The sequence below is a fragment of the Thamnophis sirtalis genome, unplaced genomic scaffold, assembly GCF_051295495.1.
Source record: "Thamnophis sirtalis isolate CommonGarterSnake01/CBP01778 unplaced genomic scaffold, rThaSir2_p1.2 scaffold_9, whole genome shotgun sequence".
NCBI classification, from domain to species: domain Eukaryota; kingdom Metazoa; phylum Chordata; class Lepidosauria; order Squamata; family Natricidae; genus Thamnophis; species Thamnophis sirtalis.
This window is the reverse complement of record NW_028261389.1, coordinates 58642352-58669452: the sequence shown is the minus strand read 5'-3', so window position 1 is coordinate 58669452 and position 27101 is coordinate 58642352. Positions and strand designations below refer to the sequence as shown.

Genomic DNA, 27101 nt, shown 5'->3' with positions numbered 1-27101 from the left:
TCCAAGAATCTGTGATAGGCAGATGTCATTGTTTGATAGCGCTAAAGGTATCCTGGCAGGATGTGAGCTGTTCCAAGAAAAGCTGCCTTTTGCAATTAACTGATGGTGATTGTGCCTATTATTATTAGTAATGGCATTAACCTTAGCATTATTTCAGCTAGAGACGAGTTACACAGGCCAAAAGCAGGAAGCAAACTATCCCATTTGCCAGTTGTCTCTGTTTAAAAAAACTGAGCATTTTTTTTAAAGAGTGAAGAAACGCCTGTCCAGCGGGCTCTAAGACCCGACAGAAGAGGAGATCTGGAGCATGCGTGGCAATGATTTGTGCAGCTGGCGGCTGCCTTTCGAAGAGCCGCCACTCAGGACTTGGCAAGGAGGTGGGAGTTAAGAAATAGTTTTGCAAGTGAAGTTCTCGCTTGCCCCAGCAGCCTTTTCCCCTGCAAAGCGCTAAGCCGGAAAGCTCCTGGTTTTAAACGGAACTGCTTGTTGGGATTTGACTCCCGTTTCGGAGAAGGACAAGGGGTCTTTGCGCAGCCCATGTGGCGAGCGTGGTAGGTTCCTGGACTTTTTCTACACCTTTCTTTCCACCCCCCCGCTCCCCTTGCGTTGTCTACTCAAGAGTAGAACTTCTGCTACAAGCTAGCTCCGGGCTGGCTCTTGAGACGCGCGGTTCAATCAGTGCTGGTCGTTGCTGGGATTGGAGAGGGAAGGGAAAGCGTGGATCGAGGAGCCTTTAGTCGCGGCGTTCCTGGAGTAGCAGCATCTGCGAAGAAGGAGCCGATGACCAAATGGCCCAAGCGAGTAACTCCGCTGCCCCCAGCCCTGCACTTCACGAGGCTGGTCGGTCACCTTTCTTACTCGCTTCGTTCTTTCCCACCCCGACAAGTGAACCTCGCCTTTTCCCTTTGACAGTCCAGCAGATCCGGGGATCGCACCCTGCATCCTATTAAATCTGGAAAGCGAGGCGTGTTTTCCCCCTTCCTTAGTAAGAAAAAAAACCCCTCTTTTTTTTTGCCCCCGTTCCCCGAAATTGGCCATAGCGTGAAGATGGAGTACTACTCAGCCTTGATCGCGCAACTTTTTCACCGTCTCTGTTAACGCGCGCGCTACCAAGGTCGTTAATGAGTAATAAAAGGACAAACTTTTCCCACCCTTCCAAAGCAGGTGTAGTTATTCCCAGCAACGTTTCGGTGCAGAGGTGAAATAGGCCCACGTAGAAAAAGAAAGTTACAGTTCGGAGCAAATTAGGCACCGGTTAAGGCTGCCATCCAGGGTTCTATGAACCCTTGTCAGTCGATCTCAAATTCCATCGCGTCTATTTATTATTATTATTTACCAGTGGTGTGTGTGTGTGTGGTTGATCTTTGCTGTGTTCCCAAACTCTCCAGATCTATTTCTGGCACCATGGAAGAGGTTCAAGTAAGTAACAGAAGGTCTGGTTAGTTTACTAAAAAGATACTGCAGGCAGAATTGTTTCTTTTCCACCATGCAACAGGTTGATCTTTGCATCCCCTTGTTTACTTTCTTTCAGCCTTCACCCATGAGGTAATCCTTTCTCTTCTTTCACCTCTCCACCCCTTTTATTTTTATTTTTTCAGGTTGTGAAAGCTTTTCTAGTTGCTGGAGTTGAAAAGAGGATGTAGCCAGTCTGAGAATGGGGCTTTTCACCAAGAGGAGATCACAATGGCCAGAGAAGATTCCGTGAAGTGTTTGCGGTGCCTGCTTTACGCCCTCAATCTGCTCTTCTGGGTGAGTTCTCACATTCTCTGATAAGAGAGGCAAGGGGGAACCAGCCTTGCTTAGATACCTTCCCCCAATAAATATCTCCAGATTTTGCACCAGGCGGACATAGTTGACTATCCCTGGGGTTATTTCACTCTGTTTCTCCCAGAGTTAAAGGTGTTTGAAGAAGCAGAGGGTATTTTAAACATATAATCAAACAAGGAAACAAATTTAATCTAAATCATAAGTAAAGGCTGCAAGAGTGAAATGACATTAAACTGTATATTTTGCTATTACAGAAATAAGGGTAATTCTGAGTTTGTGCGGGAAGAATTATTCTCTCCCTTTTCCTGGGTTGGTGATCCCTCAGTATGATTGAATAATATTCTCAAGATTATCCATTACAGCAGAAGTGGTACTGTACTGTATAAAACATAATGTTGCACAGATCATAATTCAGTTTTGTTCCCAGACTACTTGCCCGAAGTTATTACAGCAAAATAGATGGTACAAGAGAGCTATTTTTATGGATATACAACATGGACATTCAAAATCAGCTTGGGGATTCTGAAACTGTGCTTACAATGCAGAAACTTCTATTCTTTTCGTTAAGGTTCTTTTCATTAGATTTAGTAGACCTTGAGTATGTATTGATTATAATATGATGGGTTAGGTCTGAGAAACTAGGACATTTTGCTCTCTCTTTGAGGAAGATGGATGGTTCAGAAATGTGAAAAATAAAGAAATAATAATTCAATTGGCATTTCCAACAAGAAGGGTATTTTAGTTCCTTAGGTTGGTACCCCAGTTACTGACATGGACTATATGTATATCTATTTCAAAATGCAGTGAGTAAATTCTGTAGAGTTTAAATATTACCCCCAATTAACTGATTATACTGAAATCTCTTTCTGTTTCTGGTACATTTTAAAGTCCATTCAAAATGAGGGTTTAAATCCATAGCTTTAAAAGATAGTAACCAAAATAATATTTTTGATTACAAAGAACTGTATGATAGAAATTATGTAAGTCTCATCAACTTCTAAAATGATAAGGATAAAGAGGGCTACTTCGTTGCAGGATCCCAAATGTATCTCAGGTCTCAAATGTACCATGTTTCCCCTCAAATAAGACAAGGTCTTATTTTCTTTTGACACCCCCCCCCCAATAAGCACTTGGCCTTATTTTGGGGGTGGTATTATTTTTGAGGTGCAGAAGGCAGCAAGCATGGTCACCTCATGGCTACTGCTGTGTTGCAATATTTTTGGGGAGTGCTTATTTTGGGGGGAAGGCTTATTTTAACGCATGTGCTCAAAAGCCTGATTGGGCTTATTATCCGGGGAGGTCTTATTTTTGGGAAAACAGGGTAGATAAAGCTCAACAGGCTTATCTACGTTATTTTAGCTAGGCAGCCTTTCAAATAGGACACACCCTAAAAAAGGAGAACAGGAATTTTGGGCTTTCCCATCAATTATGACTATTTGGAAAGAAGATGGAGCAAGTATGTACATAGGTTACCTGTTCCATTTTAGTTATCATTATTTGTAGTTTTACGTTGATAAGTATTAATTAACTCCTGGAATGTCATTCAAATCTATATCAGCCAAAATGAAAGAGAAATTAATGTTCCTTTTGGTATAATCAAACTCCAATGTGAGCAATTGAATTGAATACTTTATTCAACTAAGCATGATTAGTCACAATGAATTTGTCTCTGGTACAAAACATATTAGATAAAACTCTTTATTTCTGTATATCTGACGTTTTCCCCTGTGTTACTGCCTCCTGGCTTTTTTGAGGAAAAGTATGCTGGAATTGATATTTTAATAATTTTAGTGCCAATTTTGTTGTGATTGCTCTATAGCCTGCTTTTATGATACCTGAGGAAAATATGTTAATTTAAAAATTGCTGAGGCGGATCTCTGGCTAATAAACACATGAAACTGTAATTAATACTAAGAGCAATTAGAAAATAAAATATTGTTCTTTTTAACTATGTGTGAAGGTCAGCATCTGCTGCAGTATATTTAATGAACATTAATAAGCTTTGTGGCTTGGCAAAGGCACTCTTGTGTTCATACTCTGCACCATACCATCAAAAATATTACGTATCTACAATTATATAGTTAAATTCAATGGACAGAGTTCACCAAATAACTGATGTTATTCTTGATGTTTTTATATCTGCTTGTTGCATTAATATATTCATTAAAATAATTGACACAAGTTTATCCTGGTATAGTAAGTTATTTTACTTGTCCTAAAGCATTATGCATTGTTTATATTTATGAACTGCTTTCAGAATATTTTATGAAATATTTCACTATTTTATTAATTTCACTATTGAAATTAATGGCCAATATTCAAAGTATTTTTAAAGCATGCTGTGAGATTGACTTTCACCCTTACTTATTTCAGAGTTGAATATTATGGCATTAGCAATGAAAAGATTTTGATATACCAGCTATATACTTTTTTTCCTTATAAAGAAACCAATATCTCACTAAAATGAATGGTCTTCCTTTTAATAGAATGCATCAGAGACCACAGACATTGGTTGTTCTTCTACGTTGGGCACAAGATTTAGATGGCTAGACAATAGTTGTCCTAGAGTCTTGGACAAAGATATGTATTTGTTTGATCCTGATTATTCATGCCAGTAAAAGAGGATGAAGAAACATTTTAAGGGCATAAAGGTAAATGTGAACATTGAAGCTCCTATTGTTAAAATCTCAGGTTTTCCATTAGAACAGGATCATGAAAATTTTTAAGGCCTAGAAACACATTATGAAAATTAGGTAAATAAATTAGGTATGAATAGCACAAAGAGATGGTTGTATGTTAAGATTAAGCTAACCACATTTTAAATATTTCGATTTTAAGTTCTGTTAACTAGAAGAGAAGGGCTTCTTCATCCCCATATAATTTTCCTCGGTAATGGGATGCAGGTTGGAGCTTTAACTCAGAAGCAGTGTCAATTATGGTCCCTTAACTTTTGTTTTATGTACCTTAAATGGCTTGGGTTAGCATTAGGGATTGAATTTCACAGAAATCCCAATGTAGCTTCATTCAGCATAGAGACATTGCACTCAGTGGTGGCTTTCTACCAGTTTTACTACCGGTTCACTTGTGTGCACACATGCACTCTCACACATGCACGACCCTTCTGCGCATGCTCAGAAGCATTCGTGCGGGTGGGTGGAACTTCCTACCGCCGCCACTACCGGTTCGGCCAAACTGGGCTGAACCGGGAGCAACCCACCTCTGATTACGCTACTACTCAGCACTTCTTAGGTTCTTGTAGCAAAGGAAGCCCATTTGAGTGCCTTTTGCCCAGAGACTCCCGAAACCTGGGACCGGTCCTGAAGTCTTTAGATCAGTATTTCTCAACCTTAGTGATTTTAAGTCCTGTGGACTTCAACTCCCAGAATCGGCTGGGGAATTCTGGGAGTTGAAGTCCACAGGACTTAAAGTTGCCAAGGTTGAGAAACACTGCTTTAGATTAAGGATACTACAAAACAAAAGAAAAACACCATCTGGTCCCCAACAATATACAAGCTTCTAGAAGGCTTTGATGTAATCCTAAAATGCCCCTGAGGTGATTAGAATTAATTTTAACATAATAGGAAGAGGAAATGATCAAATAATGATTACATGATTAGTAACTAAATATTTAATATATTTCATATATTTCAGTTACAGTTAAATTAAAAAGAGTTTCCATCTTAGTTTTACCTATTGATCTTTCAAAAGATATTCGGGAATACCTGTCAAATGCCAAGTCTTTCCTTTGGGCCAGAAAAAGCTCAATCCATTGACTAGGGATGGTACCCAGAATCCAATCATCTATAGAATACTTGCTGTATCGGGAGGGCTTTTACATGGGTGAGTGTGTGTGTTCTTCCTGGCTTCAGTGAAAAAAATAAGATAGCCAGAGATGAATCTGTTCAAGAAATTCCTTGTTAACAACTGTCTGTTCAGGGCAGGCTTGAACTTGATGTTTCAAACTAGTCTTGTTCGCTTGCTTGTTTTAACCCAGGCTTGTTACAGCAGGTTTTCAGAAGACAGTTGTTTTAGGATTCATTATAGAGGAAAGTTTGGTTTCTGATCTTTCCAAGCTTATAATATAGTGTTTATAGGCCATATAGGCAATTCTCAAATTGTAAGTAAAATGTTTCAGAGCTGGATGTTGTTCAAGCAACACATTCAATTTTGATCTTAAAGAGGATATTGGGAGACACAAAAGGGGCTTCCTATAACCAAGGCTGTAATTTTTCAGGCAGAAGCTCACAAAACCAGCAGAAACTATCTGGGAGAAAAGAGCAAGATAAAATGATATACACTTTCATGCAATGCAGAAACAATAAAGATATCTTCAAAATGTGTCATGTCTATAAATGTGGAATTTGATGGCAGCAGGCAAGACAAAACCCGTGGCTTAAAACGTAGGATATCCTGTACCACTGATTGTCAAAAGCTAGAAATGAACAACAAAGCATGAGAAAGTTATGCTGAATAAATAATTGAGATATGTCTATAATCAGTTATATTTTTCAGCATTTGGAACTATCCAGTGTCAGGGACAGGCTGGGCCAGGGATCTTGACCTTACGTAATTATTTACTTAAGAGGATGTCCTGCCTTTCCTGGAGGGAAGGCCAATCATCCTTTCAGGAAAAGAGTCAGCATTTTTTAAAATAGCATAGTAAAATAGTCTCCTAGTAAAATAAATAAATAAAGTGTAATATACTGTCCTGCTAGTATCTTTAAGACTTATCACGGGATATATTTCTCAATTAATCAGAATGTAATTCAGTCTAATTGGTTCACTTGCTCTATCAGTGAACATTCTCTCTACCAACTAATTACTGGTTGCTGTTATTTTAGGAACAGACCGCATAAAATCTCCTATGTAATCTTAGCATTCCTAGAGTCTTAACTAAGAATCTGAAACATTTCTGTCATTTCTGAAAGGCTATTGCTTAAGCTTTGGAAGTTGCTTTTAGTGTTAAATTATTTTCTTGTCATGCTAATGTAAAACACATTCATATATTACATATCCAAAAGGCTATAAATTTCCTTCTAAGTTTTACTGTATGTTTCTGGGAAAACATATAAATGCTATATTTTTTACAAGTCCCAGATCATGCATACTATCAAGCCAAGACCAAAGATATTGATTGATTCTCTTGTTCTTCCCATGTTCAGTTCTTTGCCAGCTATGGAAGTAAAAAATATAGGTGCTAAAAATGCCATTCTGTTTTTTGCTGTAGCAGCTCTGCAGAATAATGCATTTGAATTTGGCACAAAATTGCAAATCCTTATATCCTCCAGATGTTTTGGATGTGACTCTGATTATCCCTGCTTGTCAGATTTGCCATCATGTCCTTTATCTGCTCCGTACTTGGTTTTTTTTTTTTTTTTTACTGTTATTCAAATTGTTGTGGTATTTTAATTTTATTGTTACATTGTAGAGTCAGGTGGTGCCCAATTAAATTAAATTATGGGAACTATTATTCAAAACATTTGGCGGTTGCCTGGTTCAGGAAGGATTGAATTAACACACAAGGACATTAAGACTGAAGAAGACGCAATGTTCAGATACATCAAAGAAATAGTTTGAAGTTGGAAGCTTGGGTGGCATATTATATTGCTGAGGCATATTCTGAATATACTGTATATGGTTACAGCAGAGATTAAAATTAATGGAATTGATACAATGGCTCAACAGTACCATTTCATTGTCTATTTAAACTATGGTTTAAATAACCCAGTTTAGAAAAATTCCACTTTATGTTTGGATTAAGCTACTTTATGTGCAGAATTAATTGCTTTACACATACCCAGAGATGTATCTTTTCATCAGTAAAATCCAACATTTGACAAGCTTCATGTATTCTTCATGCCTAAAAATAACACACATAAGTACATACACACGGCTGCAATGCATTTTTAATGTGTGAACAACTGTAACATATGTAAAGGGATGTTTAAAACTGGGTGGAAAGAAAAAGTGTCAGTGCTTCAGTATTACAATGCAACAATGTTGGACACTGTGTTACCCAAAGTCAATCAAATGAATTGCATAATGTTTTGGAAAACTTACAAAATCTCAGTATAATTGACTGTATGTAGTTCAGCAGTTCCATTTAAGCCAAGTTTGGCTTAATGTGAATAGATGGCTCCATTGAGAATAAAGATTCCATGTTGGATGTTTAAACCACGCAGATCTGATTTCCAGCAGAATTTGAAAAATCACCATTCTGATTGGTATCTTCTTCCCTTTTCTCTTTCAAATGTAAGAAACAGAAATCTCCTTTCTTTATGAAATTTTCTGGCAATCAAATCGTCCACTTATTGAACCTATTGTTTGTTGGATTTGGTTTAGATGTATGAATAATTCAAATGAATTATTAGATTCTTTGAGTTTCCATGTTTTCTATGTGTATTTTTCTAAACATACACAGTACATGCACCTTTTTCTAGATGAAATTTCAGCACATCCATGAAATCCAGGGTTACAATACAATTAAAACAACAACAGTGAAGTCACTGAAAGAAACAGGGTTAAAGATGGAATCGGAGATCGTGGAGGATTGTAATCTTGGGATAATTAAGTCCCATGTAAGTTAAACTGAATAAAAAATAGCTATCTAAAAACAATTAGAAATGGAACAAGTCTGCTTTTTTTTGGTCAAAAACAGTTGAGATACAGTTCAAATGATGGTGTATAAAACAGGATTACCTTTTTATTTTAAAAAAGGTTCATATTATAAAAATAGTCTACTACTACTTAAATATAGCAAAGCGACTCTAGGGGGTGGTGCTCATCTCCGTTTCAAAGCCGAAGAGCCAGCACTGTCCAAAGACATCTCCTTGGTCATGTGGCTGGTATGATTAAATGCCGAAGGCACACGGAACACTGTTATCTTTCCACCAAAGGTGGTTCCTATTTTTCTACTTGTATTTTTATGTGCTTTCAAACTGCTAGGTTGACAGAAGCTGGGACAAGTAACTCACTCCGTTACGTGGCGCTAGTGATTCGAATCACTGAACTGCCGACCTTTCTGATCAAGCTCAGCGTCTTAGCCACTGAGCCACCACGTCCCCTAAAAACTAGACTACTCTTACTTAAATATAGTAGACATCCTAACTGAAGATATTTTCCCACAAGATTAATTATAGTTGTTATACAAACAATACATGATCTGAAAAAGCAGACTCTAAAAATCCTGTGTGTGTTGGACTTTGCACCAATTAAAGTGCAATTCCTTATGAACAGTTCCACACCATGAAAGGCTTGGTTCCTACTAAGGTTTAGTAATGATGCCCTGATATGTGTTACTATGACCAGATCCAACTTGCCTGAGAAAAGGTAAACTGGTTCACAAGTCAAAGCCAAGCAAAGAAGATTCTAACCATAGAAGAAAATCAACAACATTCCAAGAACAAAATCTAATCCCCACTACATAGCATCATCTTTGTCTTGAATTAAATAGTCAACTGGCCATCAGTATAAATCTTACTGAAATATTCCAGAATTGATAAAACAGCCTTCTCCAACATGGCTAATCTAAGCTAAGATTTGAAACTCAGTTATCATACATTGAATTAAAATGTGGCAATTTACTACCAATTGCTAGTGACCATTCAAAATTATGATGGCCCTCCTCAAGGCTAAGTATGACCTGGACTTGAAATTCTGATTCCCGCCCCGTCCATGGTCAGATGTGATTGCATTTTGGATACTATTTGCAGCATCCTGTGGACAGGTGACCACTATAAGTCTTTTGTTGGAAATCGGTGTATTCTTCTAATGGATTTGTTTAATGTCTGCAGGGATCATTTAATTTAATTAACTTTATAATGCCTTGGTAAGGCCACACTTGGAATACTGCATTAAGTTTTGGTCGCCACGATGTAAAAAAGATATGGAGACTCTAGAAAGAGTGAAGAGAAGAGCAACAAAGATAATTAGGGGACTGGAGGCTAAAACATATGAAGAAGGATTGCAGGAACTGGGTATGTCTAGTTTAATGAAAAGTAGAACTAGGGGAGACATGATAGCAGTGTTCCAATATCTCGGGCTGCCACAAATAAGAGGGAATCAAGCTATTTTCCAAACCACCTAAGGGTAGGACATGAAGCAGTGGGTGAAAACTAGTCAAGGAGACAAGCAACTTAAAACTTAGGAGAAATTTCATGACAGTTAGAACAATTAATCAATGGAACAACTTACCTCCAGAAGTTGTGAATGCTCCAATACTGGAAGATTTTAAGAAGATGTTGGATTACCATTTGTCTGAAGTGTTGTAGGGTTTCCTGCCTAAGCAGGGAGTTGGACTAGAAGACCTCCAAGGTCCCTTCCAACTCTTATTCTATTCTATTCTATTCTATTCTATTCTATTCTATATTCTATTCTATTAACTGGAGGGGGTGCCTAGTGAGCCCAGGTTGCTTAATGACCACAGTGTTCTCTTACTGCTATGATTCACTTAACTATGGCAAAAAATATTGTAAAATATGGTGTGGTCACTTGGTGATCCCCGTAACAACCAACATAATTTACAACCATAATTCTGGGCTCAATTATGGTTGTAACTCAGAATTACACCATCCACAAAATTTCTAGTTGGATTTATTTTTCTTCTTTAGGCAGATAACATTTATTTTGCTGCTTGAAAGGAGAGTGGAATAAAGGTTCCGTGTAGAACATTTTTTTAATTTGAGGTAAGTTCATATTATTCCCTAAACAGAACAATCAATGTCCCAAAGCTTTCTCCAATTAAAACAGAATTGAGAGTAATGTCTTAGAAATACTGGAAGTATTTCTTCATTAGAGCAACCTTAATCAGTTTTCCATGTAGTAGACTTGGAAATTGACTAAATTGTTCCTGTTTTATTACTCCATTTAAATATGGGATTGTTGACAGAACTTTTAAGTGGCCCTTACATAGTGTAGAAGTCATTTCCGTGATCAGAATAATAGAATAGAATATCTGGGTTCCCAAAACAGCAGGCTGGAAACATTGCTGTGTGTACTTAGCTAAAGTAATTGCTATTGCTGCATGAATAAATTGCTGTAAGTTGTTCTCAGTGTAGCTGGCTTTGAATTACTTTAGAACACAGAAGCAAGCGAATTAAGAATTTTCTATTGTAGCATTTCTCACAACTATTGAAAGATGTTTTTCGGATGGTTTCGGAAGAGAGCAGTTGTGGGATTCATTTTTTTTAATGCCGGTTCTGTGGGCGTGGCTTTGTGGGTGTGCCATGACTTTGTGGGGTGTGGGTTGGTGGGCGTGGCAGGGAAAGGATACTGCAAAATCCTTATTCCCTCCCCACCCCACTAACCTGCTTTCCAGCTCCGTTCTCCTGTTCAGGGCAACAGAAGAAGATTAGCTGGGAGGCAGCCGAGGTGGGGCCAGCTTATTTGCCTGTTCTCCGAACTACTCAAAATTTCTACTACCGGTTCTCATAATGTGTCAGAACTGGCTGAATACCACCTCTGGATGAGAGCCAGTTTGGTCTAGAAGCGAGGAGACTGGGAATCTTAGCCCATATGAGGCATGAAAGCTGGCTGGGTGACTTTGGGCCAGTCACATTCTCAGGCCAACTCACCTCACAGGGTAGTTGTGGGGAAAATATGAGGAAGAATGAGTGTTATGTATGTTTGCTGTCTTGCATTACTTAACAAAGAAATAAAGGCGGGATAAAATTATAACAAAGTTAGCAATAGCAATAGCAGTGGACTTATATACCGCTTCATAGGCCTTTCAGGCCTCTCTAAGCGGTTTACAGAGAGTCAGCATATTGCCCCCAACAATCTGGGTCCTCATTTTACCCACCTCGGAAGGATGGAAGGCTGAGTCAACCCTGAGCCGGTGAGATTTGAACCGCTGACCTGCTGATCTAGCAGTAGCCTGCAGTGCTGCATTTAACCACTGCGCCACCTTGGTTGATTTTGGCCATTTTTTGCTTGGCTTCAGAAGTTGTGGGTGCTTTAAACACTGGATGTTTTGAAGAAGACTGGACAGCCATTTATTTCCTGCTTGAGTAAGGGGTTGGATTAGAAAACCTCCAAGGTCCCTTTCAGCTCTATTCTGAATGAATTAAATTCCCACATTGTCTTATATTGAAGCTGTTAAAGGTGTTCAAACTGTATGGCAGATGTTAGAGTCTCTTAGAATAAAATTAGGACCAGTGTCTTCCAGTAATGACTCTTCCCCTTTTCTGGAACATCTTCCTCAATGGATATTGAAGTGCATTGCCTTTAGTACCATAGGCCTCCTGGGGGAAGGGGCACTGAAAGCTTGCATGCTGGTCTAAGATACAAAGTCCATCAACATAGTATTTGTATGCTGATATTGAGCACTTGTCATTTTAGTGCCATTGAGATTTGCTTTGGACATTGCTGCTTAACGTGACCATTCAGACGTTAGTTGAACTGTTCTTATTTACAAAGAAGTGTAATGAATTCTTCTGCAGCTTTATACCTTTTGATAACCACAGTCCTTTCACAAATTTAACCTATTTCCTTCTTTTCTGATATAGAACTCAGTAAGAAATACTGTATTTTATATACAGAAAGTATTTGGGATGGGATCCTCATCAAAATCCACATCAATTTTCTTTCCTAGAATGCTACTTGAATGAAATGGACCAGCTCTATGTCTTCTTAATTAATGTCTTTCGTATGTACCTAGGGCATGATTGCTTTCAGTTGTCAATAGAAGAGATTAAAATCTCCACTGCAATCCGTTGCATTATTTCTGATTAAATAGATTCAGCCTTTAAAATTCTTGAGGGAATACAGGTCATTACTTCATTCCTTACTCATTCCTTCATTCATTTTTCAGTAAGAATCTCTCCTATTTCCAATAGATTACTAAAGAGGTAACAAATGAATAAACTTTTTCTTATAATGATTGACTTTGGGACATATTTGGGCTGTCTCTCCTTCCAGTAAGTTTAGTGCAGCAGAAACGTCTGTCAATGGCAGATCTTTCCCCTGCAAAGTATTATAGCACTGTTCCAAAGCCTCAAATCTTCTCAGTGCCATAGATAAAAGAAGAAACTACTGTATAACTTTTAAAATTAAAGTTAAATGCTTCTGTAAAAGGTATATGAATTAATAAGATTATAACTTTTATAATGCTGTGGTAATGGCTTTTTTTAATATACTAAACGACAAATTAGGCAAGCGTCTGATTTAAATTGAGCAAATGTAGCTTGAAAATCCATGGCTTCAGTGCTTCTTTCTAAGGCAATTGTGATAGTTGGTACATCAAGCAAAAATAGAACATAAGAGTGTGATGGTGATGAATATTTATTGTTTTGACGGCTTAAATGAAACCGGAAGCTATTTGAGCAGTCATTTGTAACAGGTTAAAACAAAATATTGGCTGCTGTTGTGTTTATAATATAGCTTAATGGAAATATATAGAATATGTTTAGAACTTCACAGCCCTGAAATATTAACATTTTAAATAAAATGTAGCATTTGCAAAGAAAATGACAATCCATGTTCTCCTTATCTTGATTGAATGTGAATTTAATTAATTTTGTTAAGCTTAGTTCTATCCCAGATGTGATGAGAGATAACTAACTTTCTGATGTGGAAATGCATAGCCCAAAGCCATAAGCAAATTTTTGTGATCAAAATAAATTCCATTATAATGATTGTGGTTGCTGCATAATGAATACAACCCCCCAAAAGCTATCTGTTTATATTCTAGTATAAGGATTGTATAAGGACAGTATAAATACAATAAGTGTTGACCACAAAGTGCTATGGAAAGCAGTTTTAATTGATTTCAGTGAAATTGTCCAACATAACAAATTCTTCAAAATTGTTCAGGTGGTTTCAAGATACAAAATGCCCAGGGTTGGTGATGAAAACTGAAGTTTTAAAATATTTCCCATTTTAGTAGCTGTGATCCATTTGAAGTTCTCTTTTGCTTAACTATGGTCATGAAGGAGCTAGGCTATAATCATTGCATTGTACTCTTACAATTGGGATTGGAGAAAAGATAATAGCAGAACCACAGTTTGATCAGGATCTCAGGTTCTAGAAAAATTGGGATTACTCTACATCAGTTCAGTTGTGCTACAGAGTTCAAGAGGGCTCCAGGTTTTTTTTTAACCCCATTTCTTGTCTTTTCCTAAAGACTGCTGGCTGATGAGAAGAAAAGGCAATAGTTTTTATAGTTTATAGTTTATAGTTTTATAGTTTTATTGATTTTGTATGCCGCCCACTCACGAAGGACTCCGGGCGGCTTACAATAAAACAAGGGAGGGGGATAATAGACAAAACAACATATTAAAATATACAACAGTCACAATTTCCGAGGGGCTGGATATTTCAAGAGCCCCCCGGCCTGCTGGAGCAGCCAGGACTTAACGGCTTTGCGGAAGGCCGGGAGGGTAGTAAGGGTCTGGATTTCCACGGGAGATCATTTCAGAGGGCTGGAGCTGCGACAGAGAAGGCTCTCCCCCAGGGAGTCGCCAGCCGGCATTGGCTGGCAGATGGGATCCGGAGGAGACCTAACCTGTGTGATCTAATCGGTCTATGGGAGGTGATCGGCAGGAGGCGGTCTCTCAGGTACCCAGGTCCGATGCCATGAAGGGCTTTATAGGTAACGAACAGCGCCTTGAAGCGAATCCGGAGACTGATGGGTAACCAGCGCAGCTCGCGGAGGATAGGTGTGACGTGGGTGTACCTGGGTGCACCCACAATCGCTTGCACGGCTGCGTTCTGGACCAGCTGGAGTCTTCGAACACTCTTCAAGGGCAGCCCCATGTAGAGCGCGTTACAGTACAATCCATGCTTACAAGTTTATGCTCTTAAAAACTTTCTAAAAATGTGCAGTAAGGAGGGCTGGCCAAGCATGTTCAGATTTTATCATGTGCACTTCAAAACAACTTAATGTTTTTCTGCAGCAGATTGACATATATTCCTCCCAAAATCAGTTTTTCCTTTCTGTTGTCATGGTGGGGCTATGATTTAGAGTTCCAGTTACAAAACAGCTCACATTCAGAGCATTCTCTATTATCATAGTTGGTAATCTTTGAAAGATTTTGCTCAGACACCAGAAATGTGGGAGTGGATGGATTGATACTGAGGGAGGGGAAGATAAGACAGAAGTTGGATAACTGCTTCACAAATGAAAAAATATAACCATTCCCTTTTGTAACATCTGGAAATGTCTGGCTGCACCAACTGCAGCAAAAATGCATTTTAAAGAACTTTTAAAACTCAAATGTAATTGTAGAAAGCTTTATAAGTTAGGAGTAATTCTTCCTAACTTATCTTTATTTTTTAGATACTAGTTTCTTAACTGCAGTTTTTTTATATTTTATTAATTTCAGTAGTCCTCAGTTAATGACTGCAATTAGGACTAGAATTTGCATTGCTAAGTGATGTGGTTGTAAAGTTTATGTCACATGACTTCTTGTCTAGCAACAGCAGTTCCATCTTTTCTGATTGCTGCTGTTTAGTGAATCTGGTGCCATTGTTAAGTGAGGACGGTAGGTGGTTTCCATTTGTGATCTTCTGCTAGCTTCCCCATTATTTGTGAGAAGCTGACAATTAATTACATGACTGTGGGGATGTTGCAACGGCTGAAAGTTTGAGGACCAGTTGTAAGTACTACTTGTTCAGAGCTGCCATAAATTGAAACAATAGTTAAACAAGTGGTTGTAACATGAGTATCATCTGTAACTGGTACAACTCTATACCTCTGGAAACATTCCATCATATATAATCCACCACCATTTGATCTGATTTATTTTTAAAATCTATATAGCTACCCATTTAAACCTTCTGTTTGTAGATGATTAAATAACACAGAAATGTGTTGTAATACTCAATGTTTTATTTAAAAAGGGCAATATTGCCATTATAACTGAGGTCCCTGAAAATTATCAATCATAATCCCATCCAAAGTGGGCTCAACTAATAATCTTACCCACACCTGATGAACTTTTCGGAACGTTTGCAGCAGTAATGGTATCCTATTATCTTCACAACCGGTTTGGTAGCGGGAACGCACATCTGGGCATGCGCATAACCTGCACATGCGCAGAATGTCTGCGATGACATGTGGGTGCGCGGAGGCCCCCCCCCCACTACCAGTTCGCCTGAACTGGTGTGAACCAGCAACATACCACCTCTGGTTTGCAGGGTCAGGACCATCTGAGCTAAAACTTGAATTTCAGTTTGATCTGACTTGTCCTGGGGTATGATCATAGCTGAAGTTCGGCTTAAGCAAGAGTTCCCTAAACTCTTCTATGATTGAAACATCTGGGTGTTATTGAGGATTCCCTACTGTGTGAATAATAGGTTCCTTCATGCATAGAAGAAAACCTGAAGACCCTAATTTATGATGTACTCAGATTAACCACAATTTGTGACCTAATTTACTATACAAGATCTCTGGCATATTTTGACTGAAGGTCGAATCATATGGAATAAATTGGTACTGTATTTGAGAGGCTGTAGGAGTTGTGGTTTTGTTTTATTGGCATTGTTTGAAAAGAGATCCCTGTGTGAAAAAGACATAATGTTGTGAAGGCTAATTTTTTTTTACATAGGAGTTTGAGCTCTCATTGTAATAAATGCCTGTTCTAATTTTAATTTAATGCTGATAAGGATGTGGCGATTAGGTTTTATCTTGTACATTTACCAAACTCCTGGATAATTGTGGAGTATGTAGTATTGGAATTCTTAGATGCAGACGAGACATTCATCTGGAAATCTTCAAAATTCAGTAGGAGGAAGTGTTGAGAAGAACAAATTATGTTGGAAGCACAGATGCTGTGTGGGCTGATGCTCCCCCTTTCCCTTGCAGTCAAAAGCCAAAAGTGCATATTGAATATATAATCCAGATACCAGATGGCTTCCATTAATATGTCATCTTCTGCTGGGTAATAACCAGATTCTTTTCTTTGGGGGAGGGGGTATTATCCAGAGTAATGTGTTTCTGGTGATCCATAATAGTCATAGCTATCCTGATACTGTCAAATAAATTTTAACAAAATTTCTAAATGAAATGACTGTTGCTTTATGGTGGGCCACTGTGGTCTAAATCCTGTGTTCCCTTCTCTAAATCCCATGTTTCTGGATTGGCTGGCTCCTTAGTTTCTAATTAAACAAAGAATATCACAAAATAGTTATATTAAAATATATAAAATATTTATACATACTATAAAATATATAAATCCATAAAAAGCATTTGCTATATATTTATTAAATGTATTTACTAAATTTATATACTGCTCATCTCACTATCTGAGTTTATCAGTTTATAACATTTATATATGGTAGTTCCAATTATATTTTGATATTTTGTGGAGGCATTTATAAGTGTTTCTTCCAGTACACACATTATACTTCTGTTCCACAAGGACTGGGTTGTCTGAGGGACATCTTCTGCTTGATTGCATTGCCCGTCCCACCAAATCCGTCCCACCAGTACAGATGGTATGTTATGGGTTTCATCCACTAGGGAGCTACATTGGCAGACTCTAGGCCAGTGGTGTCAAACTCAAGGCACGGGGGCCAGATCCAGCCCATGGGGTGCTTAGATCTGGCCCAGAGGGCTGCCCTGGAAACAGCGAAAGACTGGCCCATGGTGCCTCTGCCAGCAAAAACGGAACTCGGGAGGTCTCCTGAGTTCCATTTTCCCTGACAGAGGGTTGTAGGAGGCCATCACAGCTGAAAATAGAGCTCACAAGTGCTGTATGTGGCTCTCCCAAGCTCCATTTTCGCTGACAGAGTGTTCGGGCCACTAAAGGTGCCCCCAACACGAATGTCAAGCTGGCCACACTCACCCTGCCCCCCCCAAAGGTCAAACACAACTCTGATGCAGCCCTCAATGAAATCAAGCTTAACACCCCTGCTCTAGGCATTATGGAATGTTTGCTTTATCACTTATCACTTTCTAAAGGACCCTTAAGACCTGACTGTGCTATCAGTCAGGGAACCCGTGGGGGATTCCGTCAGTTTGGTGGCTCCATTATTATTGACATCTCTTTCCCTAATACTTATTTTTTCTTTTCATCTTTGGTTTTATAGTTTTTAATGTGTTATAATAATTAAAATAGTGGCTTGTTTATTAACCGTTCTTCAGTTTTGTTGCAGAGTCACTTGCTTTCCGAGATAGGCAGCTATATACATTTGATAAATGAGGAAATAATAAAAAATTTTGTGAAAATAAAATGGCTAAATGAAGGTGTCACGTTCTGAGCATGCTCACCAAAGTTGTGTAATGGCGGAAGATAGTCGATAGCTGATTGGCTTACTATCTGACAGCCCCAAGTATAAAAAGGGAGCTATCAGATGGGAAGCTGCGCTGTTCCTGTCTCAAGCCGGTTCCATTTGCTAGCGTGTTACGTTCAGGGAATAAACTTGTTAGTCTTTTATTCCTGCCTCTGCCTCAGTTACTTCGGCCATAACCCACTGTCCTAGTACACTTTATTGGCGATGAAGGTGGAATCGCCAAACTGAGGTCAAGAGAGAGCTGGTCACTGCAAGCTGAAGTCACTAGCTGAAGTCACGATTGGGAACCAAGCTCTGACATTCGTGACGAGACGTTGCTGCTGATTCTGACAGGAATGGCCACCCTAACGTTCACCCCATTCAGCCAGGGCTCCAAGACTTGGTAGTCATATATAGCCTGGTTCGAATGTTTCCTGGTCGTGTACGACTTCACTGAATTAACTGATGAAAGAAAATGTGCGGTTTTCCTGTCAGTTTGTGGCTCCGATGTTTTCCACACAGCAAGGGGTCTCACAGCCCCAGACCCCATCAAAGCGGAAACCAAGAAGAGGGCAAGACTATCAATAATTATGTGGCTGCGCTAAGAACGGCAGCCCTCCATTGTGAATTTAGACACTTTGACGACGCCTTACTCAATCGGCTGGTGTGTGGCATCCGTGACTTGAGGGTACAGAGGCGTCCTATAGCGAAGGCAGACCTGTCATTCCAGTCCGCATTAAATGAGGCCCGAGCAGCAGAACTAGCCTTGACCTCCTTAGCTGCCATTAAGCAGCACCAAACCTCCACTATTACTGACCCCCTGGGAACGTCCTGCACAGCTGCAGTTCACCAAGGGGAAGTAATCGAAGATTCAGAGTCTGAAGGGGAGAAGGAGGACATAAACCGCCTTAACTAGGCAAACAAAAAGAGCTATGTGAGAGGCAAGGGCAACCCTAAATCTTCATGTATCGGTTGTGGAGGCAACCACGAAAGAGCTGAGTGCAGATTTAGACAAGCCCTCTGCCAGCACTGCAGCAGAAGAGGGCACATTGCCAGAGTGTGCCAAGCCTCCCAGCCGATGAACACCCCAGGGTTCCAGGCCGTCAAGAGTCTAAGCCCTCGTTGGGTGCCGGAGGGACCAAAGAAACTGAGGGTTGACTGTCATGCAATCCTTAGCAATACCCCGAGAGATCAATCCATCAACTGGCAATCGTGCCACAGCATCAAGAAAAAGATCCAACTGACAGTGCACATCGAAGGGGCTCCGTGTCAAATGGAGCTCGATACCGGCTCTGCCACCTCCATTGTATCCTGGAGCACCATAAAAAGACTACTTCCAAAACTCGCGAAGCGCCGCCTAAACAGCTGCAATCTGACTCTTAGAGACTATCAGGGAAACCTGATCCCTGTGATTGGCACTAGCAAAGTTAATGTCCAATTCAAAGGGTTTGATGGCAGGCTACCACTTATTGTTGTTGAAGGAGCGCTACCCAGTCTCCTTGGGCTGGACTGGTTTGACGCCCTCGGCCTTCAAATCAGTGGCATACACAGCATTCAGCAATCTGACCTAGACTGTTTGGTTAAAGAGTTTCCCGCTGTGTTTGATGGTCAGCTGGGCCAATACAAGGGCACGCCGATAGCCTTCAACCTCAATCCATCACTACCTCCCATCCGTATGAAGCTGCGAAGAGTGCCAATTGCCCTCAAATCTAAAGTGGACACAGAGCTGGACAAGCTCATCTCGCAAGGGGTCCTTGAGCCAGTGGACCATGCGAGATGGGAGACTCCTATTGTCATGCCAATCAAGCCTGATGGCAGCATCAGGATCTGCGCTGACTACCGCTGCTCTATCAACCATGTGCTGCCGTCCAACACCTACCCTGTGCCGGTGGTCCAGCATCTTCACACCTTGGGCGAAGGGTCCATTTTTGCGAAGTTGGACCTTGCCCAGACGTACCAGCAGCTGCTGGTTGACAAAGCTGCCGAAGCCCAAACAATCATAATGCACCGGGGCACCCTCAAATGCCACCAGTTACAGTTAGGGGTCAGTATTGCCCCAGGCTTGTTCCAGAGCTTGATGGAGCTGTTGCTCCATGGACTCAGTGGTGTCGTCCCGTACTTTGACGAAGTCCTAATTTCAGCCTCCTGCCATGCCGAACTTATGTCCAGACTGCGCGCAGTGTTAACTAAATTTCAACAAATAGGACTGAAAGTCAAGCGGGGAAAATGCCAGATCGCTGTAGACCGGGTTGAATTCCTAGGTTTCCTGGTGGATGCAGAGAGCATCCATCCCACTGCGTCCAAAACCAAAGCTATTTTGGAAGCTCCCACTCCGGCCACGAGAGCTGAACTCCAAGCCTTCCTTGGACTGCTTAATTTCTATGCCATGTTCCTGCCCTACAAGGCCTCTGTGGCTGAACCGCTCCACCGCCTGTTTGACCTGAAAGCTCCTTGGGTCTGGGGCTGATGTGAATCTCTGCTTCTTAGATTCTAACATCATATTTTCTTGGCTGTGTAGTGTACATTTTTCATATATAGTTTACTAGAAAAGAATACATTCAAAAGCAGTTATTTTCTTTAAAAGTTTTTTTATAACAGTGAAAATATCAATCGGTAGTGTACTTGAGTAGAGAAGTCAGTGAATTATTTTCATTTAAGTGTTTTGGGAAATGCCTATGATCTGTATGCATAGTATCTTGGCCTGAAGTATAACTGTATAATTTGGAACTTTCTGCAGTAGTTTCATTTAGATTTTTCTTGACACTTTTATTAGAGTTGTGCAGCACTTTAGATATAATTTGAGAATAGTGCTTCAGAGCAGTGCAACATATGATTGATGCTTTTAAGGACAATTTTATGTTTGTGATCCTGTGTACTCTGAGATAGCATTTTGGAATCAAATGCAAAGCAATGTCCAGCCTAATTCCTGGGGTCAACTGCTTATAATTAAATTGACTGGCGAAGGTGTAGGGGGAATCCTTTACTGGAAATGTGCCTATTTGGGTTTCATATATGGCATGGGGACACAATGTGACTATAATCATCATACTGTGGTGGCTTTCAGCGATGCTTCTCTGCAAATAGCCTGCCGGTGAGGTTGGGTTTTAGGGAGTAGAGATGCTGCTACTATACCAATCTCCTTGCAGTGTATTGGCTTCCTTATCTGAAGTATTTGAGGCAGTGGCTAGGTTGGCAGTGAAGTTCCCCAGACTGATGGTACCCAGGGATTTTAACTTGCTTTTCCCAGACCAGGGGCCCATGGTAGCTTGGAAATTTATGACTGCTAGGGCAACAATGGACCTAACTCATATTCAGGATCCCAATAACACATCAACAGTCACATGCTAGATTTGTTTTTTGTGTTATGGCAGTGGCAACATGATGTGGAAATTACCATACATACCCTCCATGGCCAGATCACTATTTGTTGACCTTGGAGTTCTCTTCAGCCACCCTTACTTCATGCAGAAAGGATCTATTGAATTGGTACCCCTCATGGGCCCAATGGACTCTTTGGGGATTCAGAGAGAATTTGGAATTGTCCCTGAGGCTGTTTGACTAAAGCCTTGCTTGCTCTTTGAAATGAAAAGGCAGAGTTTGGGCCTGATTTTGAATTGGAATATGTTGTGATCACCTCAGTTTTTATGTGTAACTATGGGACTTTTGTTTTATGTTTTTTAACTATATGTAAGATGTCGAGTCATTGTTAGATGGACAGCATTTACTGTATTTCCCATCCATCCGCCTGTCCGTCAATCAAAAAATAGTTGAGGCTGCTTGATGATGACAGCTGTCTAAAGCAACTTAAAATCTTGCTTTTTTTGGCATATTCATTTTTAGGACAATTATCTATGGTTAGAACTGTTAGCTATCTGCTAATGCCTGCACTTTCTCAGCCATGTTTCTTTCTCTTTCTCCTTGTTCTTGCTGCCTCTTCTCCAACCTACTCTTAGTATGTAAAGAGTAATCAGAGATGAACATCTCCCATTTGTCTTGTCTTCCCTCTAGTGGTTTGGTAGATGTGTCAACACCAAGAGGACAAATGACCAGTGCTAAAAACAGAATTGGAAGGATAATGGCAAGGAGAAAGCAAGCCTACTTTAGATGAGGAATTACTAAAAGCCATTTCTTTAAAGCAGCTTCCAGGTTTGCAAACTTCAACTTTTAGAATTTCCCAGCCAGTGAGGCCATTGCTGAGAATTTTTAGAGTTGACATCCACAATTATAAAGGCCACCTACAGATAAATTGGAAATGTTAGGCTTATGGGCCTGGTACCATTCATTGTTCAGTGATTCATTTGTAATCCTGTCTAGAATATGTGGAAAGCAAATCAACACTTTCTCAGAAACTACAGATAGATGTTAGGTATGCATAGTTTAAAGGATTATGTGTAAAGATGTAAATATTTTTGCACAATAGAATAAAATATAAGCTTTGCCAGAATGTGAATGGTGAGTGGAAAAGAGCTTTAGTAATTTCTGAACCACTATTTTTTTTTTAAAAAAAAGAAAGGAAAGCTAGGCAATGGCTACTAATGAACTAGCTCAGGGGTTGGCAACCTTAAACACTCAAAGGGCCACAAAGGTCCTAACTGGAAGCACCCCCTCCCTGTTCAATTCTGGAGCCAACCGGAAGTCCGGTTCCCCCACCATAGAGTCTCCTCCTAGCGTGGCATCCTTTTTCCTCTGCCAACTGGAAATCTGCTTCCCCCACCATAGAGTTTCCCCCTTGGGTGGTGTCCTTTTTTCTCTACCTATCCTAACAGAAAGCCCTATCAATTGTGGAGCTGACCAGAGACAGGGAGCCACAAAATAGTGATGAAAGGGCCACAGGTGGCTCCAGAGTCATGGGTTGCTGACCCCTAAACTAGCTCTTTTGTTGACTACATACTTCAATCTGATATCTGTCATAGCTGAAAGTCAATTATGTGCCAAGGGAACATGTTACATCTTGCCTTCTATTTCAAATATTACAAGATTCTGTCCTATGAATTTCTGTTATATGCTGCTAAATATGATATTTCCTCACCCATCAGCTTGGGTCTTCTCATAGTTGCATTACCCTTGAAGGGAGTGAAGAGTAAAACCTAGTGGCATTGTTAAAGATGCTTGAAATGTTATCCCGGATTACATTGTCAAAATGATCAGAAGTGGCAGTTGAAAACTCTTTTGCTAGTTCAGGATAGCATCTGATACAGTTTAACTGCTCGTGAGAGAGAGCATAAACCTATACATTTGTGTTTATTTTTTCTTAAGGCAAAACACAAGGGAAGAGTAAAGGGGAGATGTGGTTAATCTAGGAATATCTGCCTCTTGCTTTCCTCTGGATATGGGTGTTATCTCTATTGTGCCTAGGGAGCTAAATAAACTATACTATTAATGTCTATTCCTGGTTTTCAGTAGGCAGCTCATTATCCATGTCTGATAACAAAACTATGGGTTTTAGATTTTGCCAATTTTCAGCCTTACAACAAGTGTTGATTTTTTAAAACAGCACCCATAAACTAATTCTCATGAGTTGGGTCTTTATTTTGCTTCAAACAGAAATGTCCCCCCCACTTCCATACATCCTTGTTTAAGAATGGCTTTCCTTCTTTGGGGGAAATAATCTTACAATTATGCACTCATAACTGCATACACATAGGGGGACTGGCAGCTTCTTTCACAGACAGCTGGCTTTCTACCCCAATTCCATGTGAAATCTCTGCTGATATATTAATCTTACCACAAGCAAAAAAATAAAAGCTAAAAGCTTATTCTTGTCCCTGAGATGTGATTGTGCACTTCTAAGAAAACCAGCCAAGACTGAAATTGTCCCAGTGAGAAATTTTCTCTTTCACAGTATTAATAAATTAAAGAAGAGCAAAGTGCTACTTTAGAGGACTGTACTTTAATGATATATTTGCTTTGCCATTACATAGATAATTTTTAATGCAATAGTATGCTGGTTATAACATTGTTTAAATAACTAAGCTTGCTTATCTTGTATTTGCTAAACAAAATCCCTATTTTATTTCAGTTGATGTCCATCACTGTGTTATGCGTCTCTGCCTGGATGAGAGATTACTTGAATAATGTTCTCACTTTAACTGCAGAAACAAGGTAGGCATGTTTGATCAGTTTAACTGGACTATCTGAGCAGAAGAATCCAGCAAAGATATGGAGCGATTTCTCAAAAGAGGATTCCATACTTCCAGTATCCCCTATCCATTTTCCTTGATTCTGCCAAGGTTTACATCATTCCTGATACTATTTTTAATCTTATTTAATTTATTTTAAATAAAGAAATTTGCATGGGAAGTTTGCATGCAAGAAAGCAAAATATCAACTCCAAGCATAACATCTTACTGGAATGCTTCTGGGCCCTGCTGACATCTCAAAGGCATTTTGTAATGACCTTGGGAGACAGAAGAAGAGCCACACACTGGACAATTGTCTTATAAAATATATCTAAGTTCACAGAAGGTGGAAGGGAAGTGTTTTAGAAAGGGTACCCCCTCCCCAGATTTCTGGAGTGTAAAAGGAAGGCAGGGAAATAGTCATGTTGCAAAATTCTGCTAGTGTGATCTTATAATAGAGCTTGAATCCATAGCTGCACTTCTCAACTCATTAGCCTTTAAAGCCTAACACATTTTTAGGCACTGAAAAGTAATAGTGAGATGCTTAGCACCTCACTATCAGCACCTCCTCCACACAGACAGAAATAAGGTGAGGTGGTAGAGAGCCTCCTGAGATGTAGATGGAGTGGTGAGTTAAGTTTTATGATTGGCCATGGCGACTACAACTGCCATGGACTGCAGAAATCTGAAAACCAATAGATAGAATCAGAATGATAGAAGTTTCACTTACAATACAGTTATAACAGCTGAAGCTCCAAGTATGTAAAGTCCTTGACTTGCGATCGGCCGAAAGTCCTTGACTTGCAACCTGTCAGCCTGGTAACCAAAGGGCAGCTCTCATGGGCTGAGATGAGCCTGGCTGAAGCGGGACTTTTACTGTAAGCCCATTGGTTGCTCTGCTTGACAGCTCCAGTATACATAGCTGTCAAGCAGAATGTGGTGCTGAAGTTGTCATTATATGGTTGTCTATTGAAATAAAGGTTGCTTTGAGGTTACCTCAGCATGTCTCTGCTGTCTGTTGTCCAGAATTTATTAAAGTAAATAAGAGTTTCTTAGTAGGCAGAACATGTTCTTTTAAAAAAAACCATTTATCAGCAATGAAATCTTGCTTCATTCTGTCTGTGATGTGTTTGGCACTTACCCACCATAACTCTTTGATCTGTGATCTTTTTATTCTTTTCTTGTATCATTTCAAATTGTTAAAGTCTTATTTTTGTCCTTTATGTGGCCATTCATTTACTCTGCTGTACTTTGTTCTACAAAAGTGAGGAGAAGGATGTATTTGCCAGTGTTGCATCCTATATCATTAAAATAATGTGCAGTTTGACTCCAAATCTCACCTAGTCCAACTTTCTAAAGGTTGCTAGACAAACGCCTTGGAGAAGCATGTGATATTGGCAAAAGTCATTTCTGAGTGATTTATTTAGTGTGTTAATTAGACTGATTGCTATGAAGAAGTTCAAGAAAATTATTAGCTCATTTTTTCCTCTGTCATCTGTGGACCTGAACTGCATTTCCAGAAGCAAAAAATAAAATCTATTGTACACATATTTTTGACAATTAAAAGAGGAGTGGTGAGAATTGGAATTGTCCACTCCTCTTTTAGAACAAATTCTCAGGTTATTTAATATTCTGTTTCTTGGAAGATTTCATTGTAGCTCATACTTTACTCAGTTTACTTATCCCAAAGGAGTTTGATGTACACAGTGCATATTTTAAATTGATATAGCAGTGTGACTTGCAATTCCAAAATTAATTGTTAGGTAATGAATGCAAGCAACTTTAGCGGATAGATAGATAGTAGATTATTTTCATTTAGATTCAAAGGGCATTATCGTCTGATAACAGAATCTTTTAAATAAGAAAATAATTTCTGCATTCTTTCCCCAGAAGAATACTATTTTCTAAACTGCTTTGTAGGAAAGCTGGGCTCTACTCTATAAACTTGATCTATGTTTCATTTATTTGCAGAGTGGAGGAGGCAGTTGTGTCCACTTATTTTCCAGTTGTCCATCCAGTCATGATTGCAGTTTGCTGTTTCCTCATCATTATTGGAATGCTGGGTTACTGTGGAACAGTGAAAAGAAACCTTCTCTTGCTTGTATGGGTAAGATTTCTATTTATTAATTGATGTATCATTTAATGTTCAATTGAAGAAATGCTCTGTTAATATCTAGTTAATAGTCATTGGCATTAAAAACAAGTGCCCTTATTAGAGATAGGGAACCTTTAGAGGTTCAAGGGCTTGCCTAAGTTTTGTAAAGCATGCTAGGGGCTATGTTCCAATAGCCAAGAGGGTTCAGGTTGTTTAATGTCTGAAAATCTACAACATTCAGGGCCCAACATTTTGCCCAACCTTTTGTCCTTTTGTATCTTCTGGTCCCCCTCTTCCATCCAAGAATGGCCCAATTATCTGGTCTACATGCATTGGAGCTATGGAAGGCATGCTGATAGCCAACATGTGGACTAAACCATGTTCTTTATTCCCAATTTAGATTTTACCGACAGGTGCCAGTGTTCAGAAATTAGAGCTATCTATTTTTATTTATTTTTCACATTTCTAAACTGCCCACCTCCTTCAAAGAGGAACTCTGGGCGATGTACAATAAAATGTCAGAATATAAAAACAGTCTGTAAAAATTATAATGTTAGAATTACAATTTCAAAATTATTTTTTAGAAGGAGACAAGAATTATCAAGACCTGTTAAAATTAATTTAAAAGGCGAAGGGAGGGCTTTCAGGCCACCAACCAGCCCCACGACTGAATGCTTCTTTGGGTTCTCCATGTTAGGCTACAGATCATGTTTTAACTTCTTTTCAGGAGGTCAGGAATGTGGGGTCTTCGGGGGGGGGGCAACTGATTATCAGACTTTTACTGGGTCCCATAAGTTCTGAGTGAGTTCATTGCTCAATCTCAAAATTCAGTTAGCCTTGCTTGCCCTCCATGCTCTTTAGCTGGGGCGCACTAAGCAAGAATAGTAATAAAACTAGAAGACAGCACA

The 27101-nt window shown here is 39.5% G+C and overlaps 1 protein-coding gene across 4 annotated transcripts in view; it reads left to right on the top strand.

The window, feature by feature from the left end:
• Positions 1-387: 387 nt before the first annotated feature.
• TSPAN12 (tetraspanin 12) overlaps positions 388-27101 on the top strand; it is a 71454-nt gene continuing 44740 nt past the window's right edge. The window contains exons 1-5 of one of the 4 annotated variants that reach the window (XM_087723651.1): positions 1354-1419; positions 1599-1749; positions 21988-22125; positions 23999-24081; positions 26070-26205. In XM_087723651.1, the coding sequence (XP_087579777.1) occupies positions 24002-24081; positions 26070-26205 (216 nt within the window). In that variant the 5' untranslated portion in view covers positions 1354-1419; positions 1599-1749; positions 21988-22125; positions 23999-24001. Of the gene's footprint in view, positions 552-1353; positions 1420-1598; positions 1750-4278; positions 4419-21987; positions 22126-23998; positions 24082-26069; positions 26206-27101 lie in introns of those variants that run through there. The other 3 variants (XM_087723648.1, XM_087723649.1, XM_087723650.1) reach the window with 3 other exon arrangements.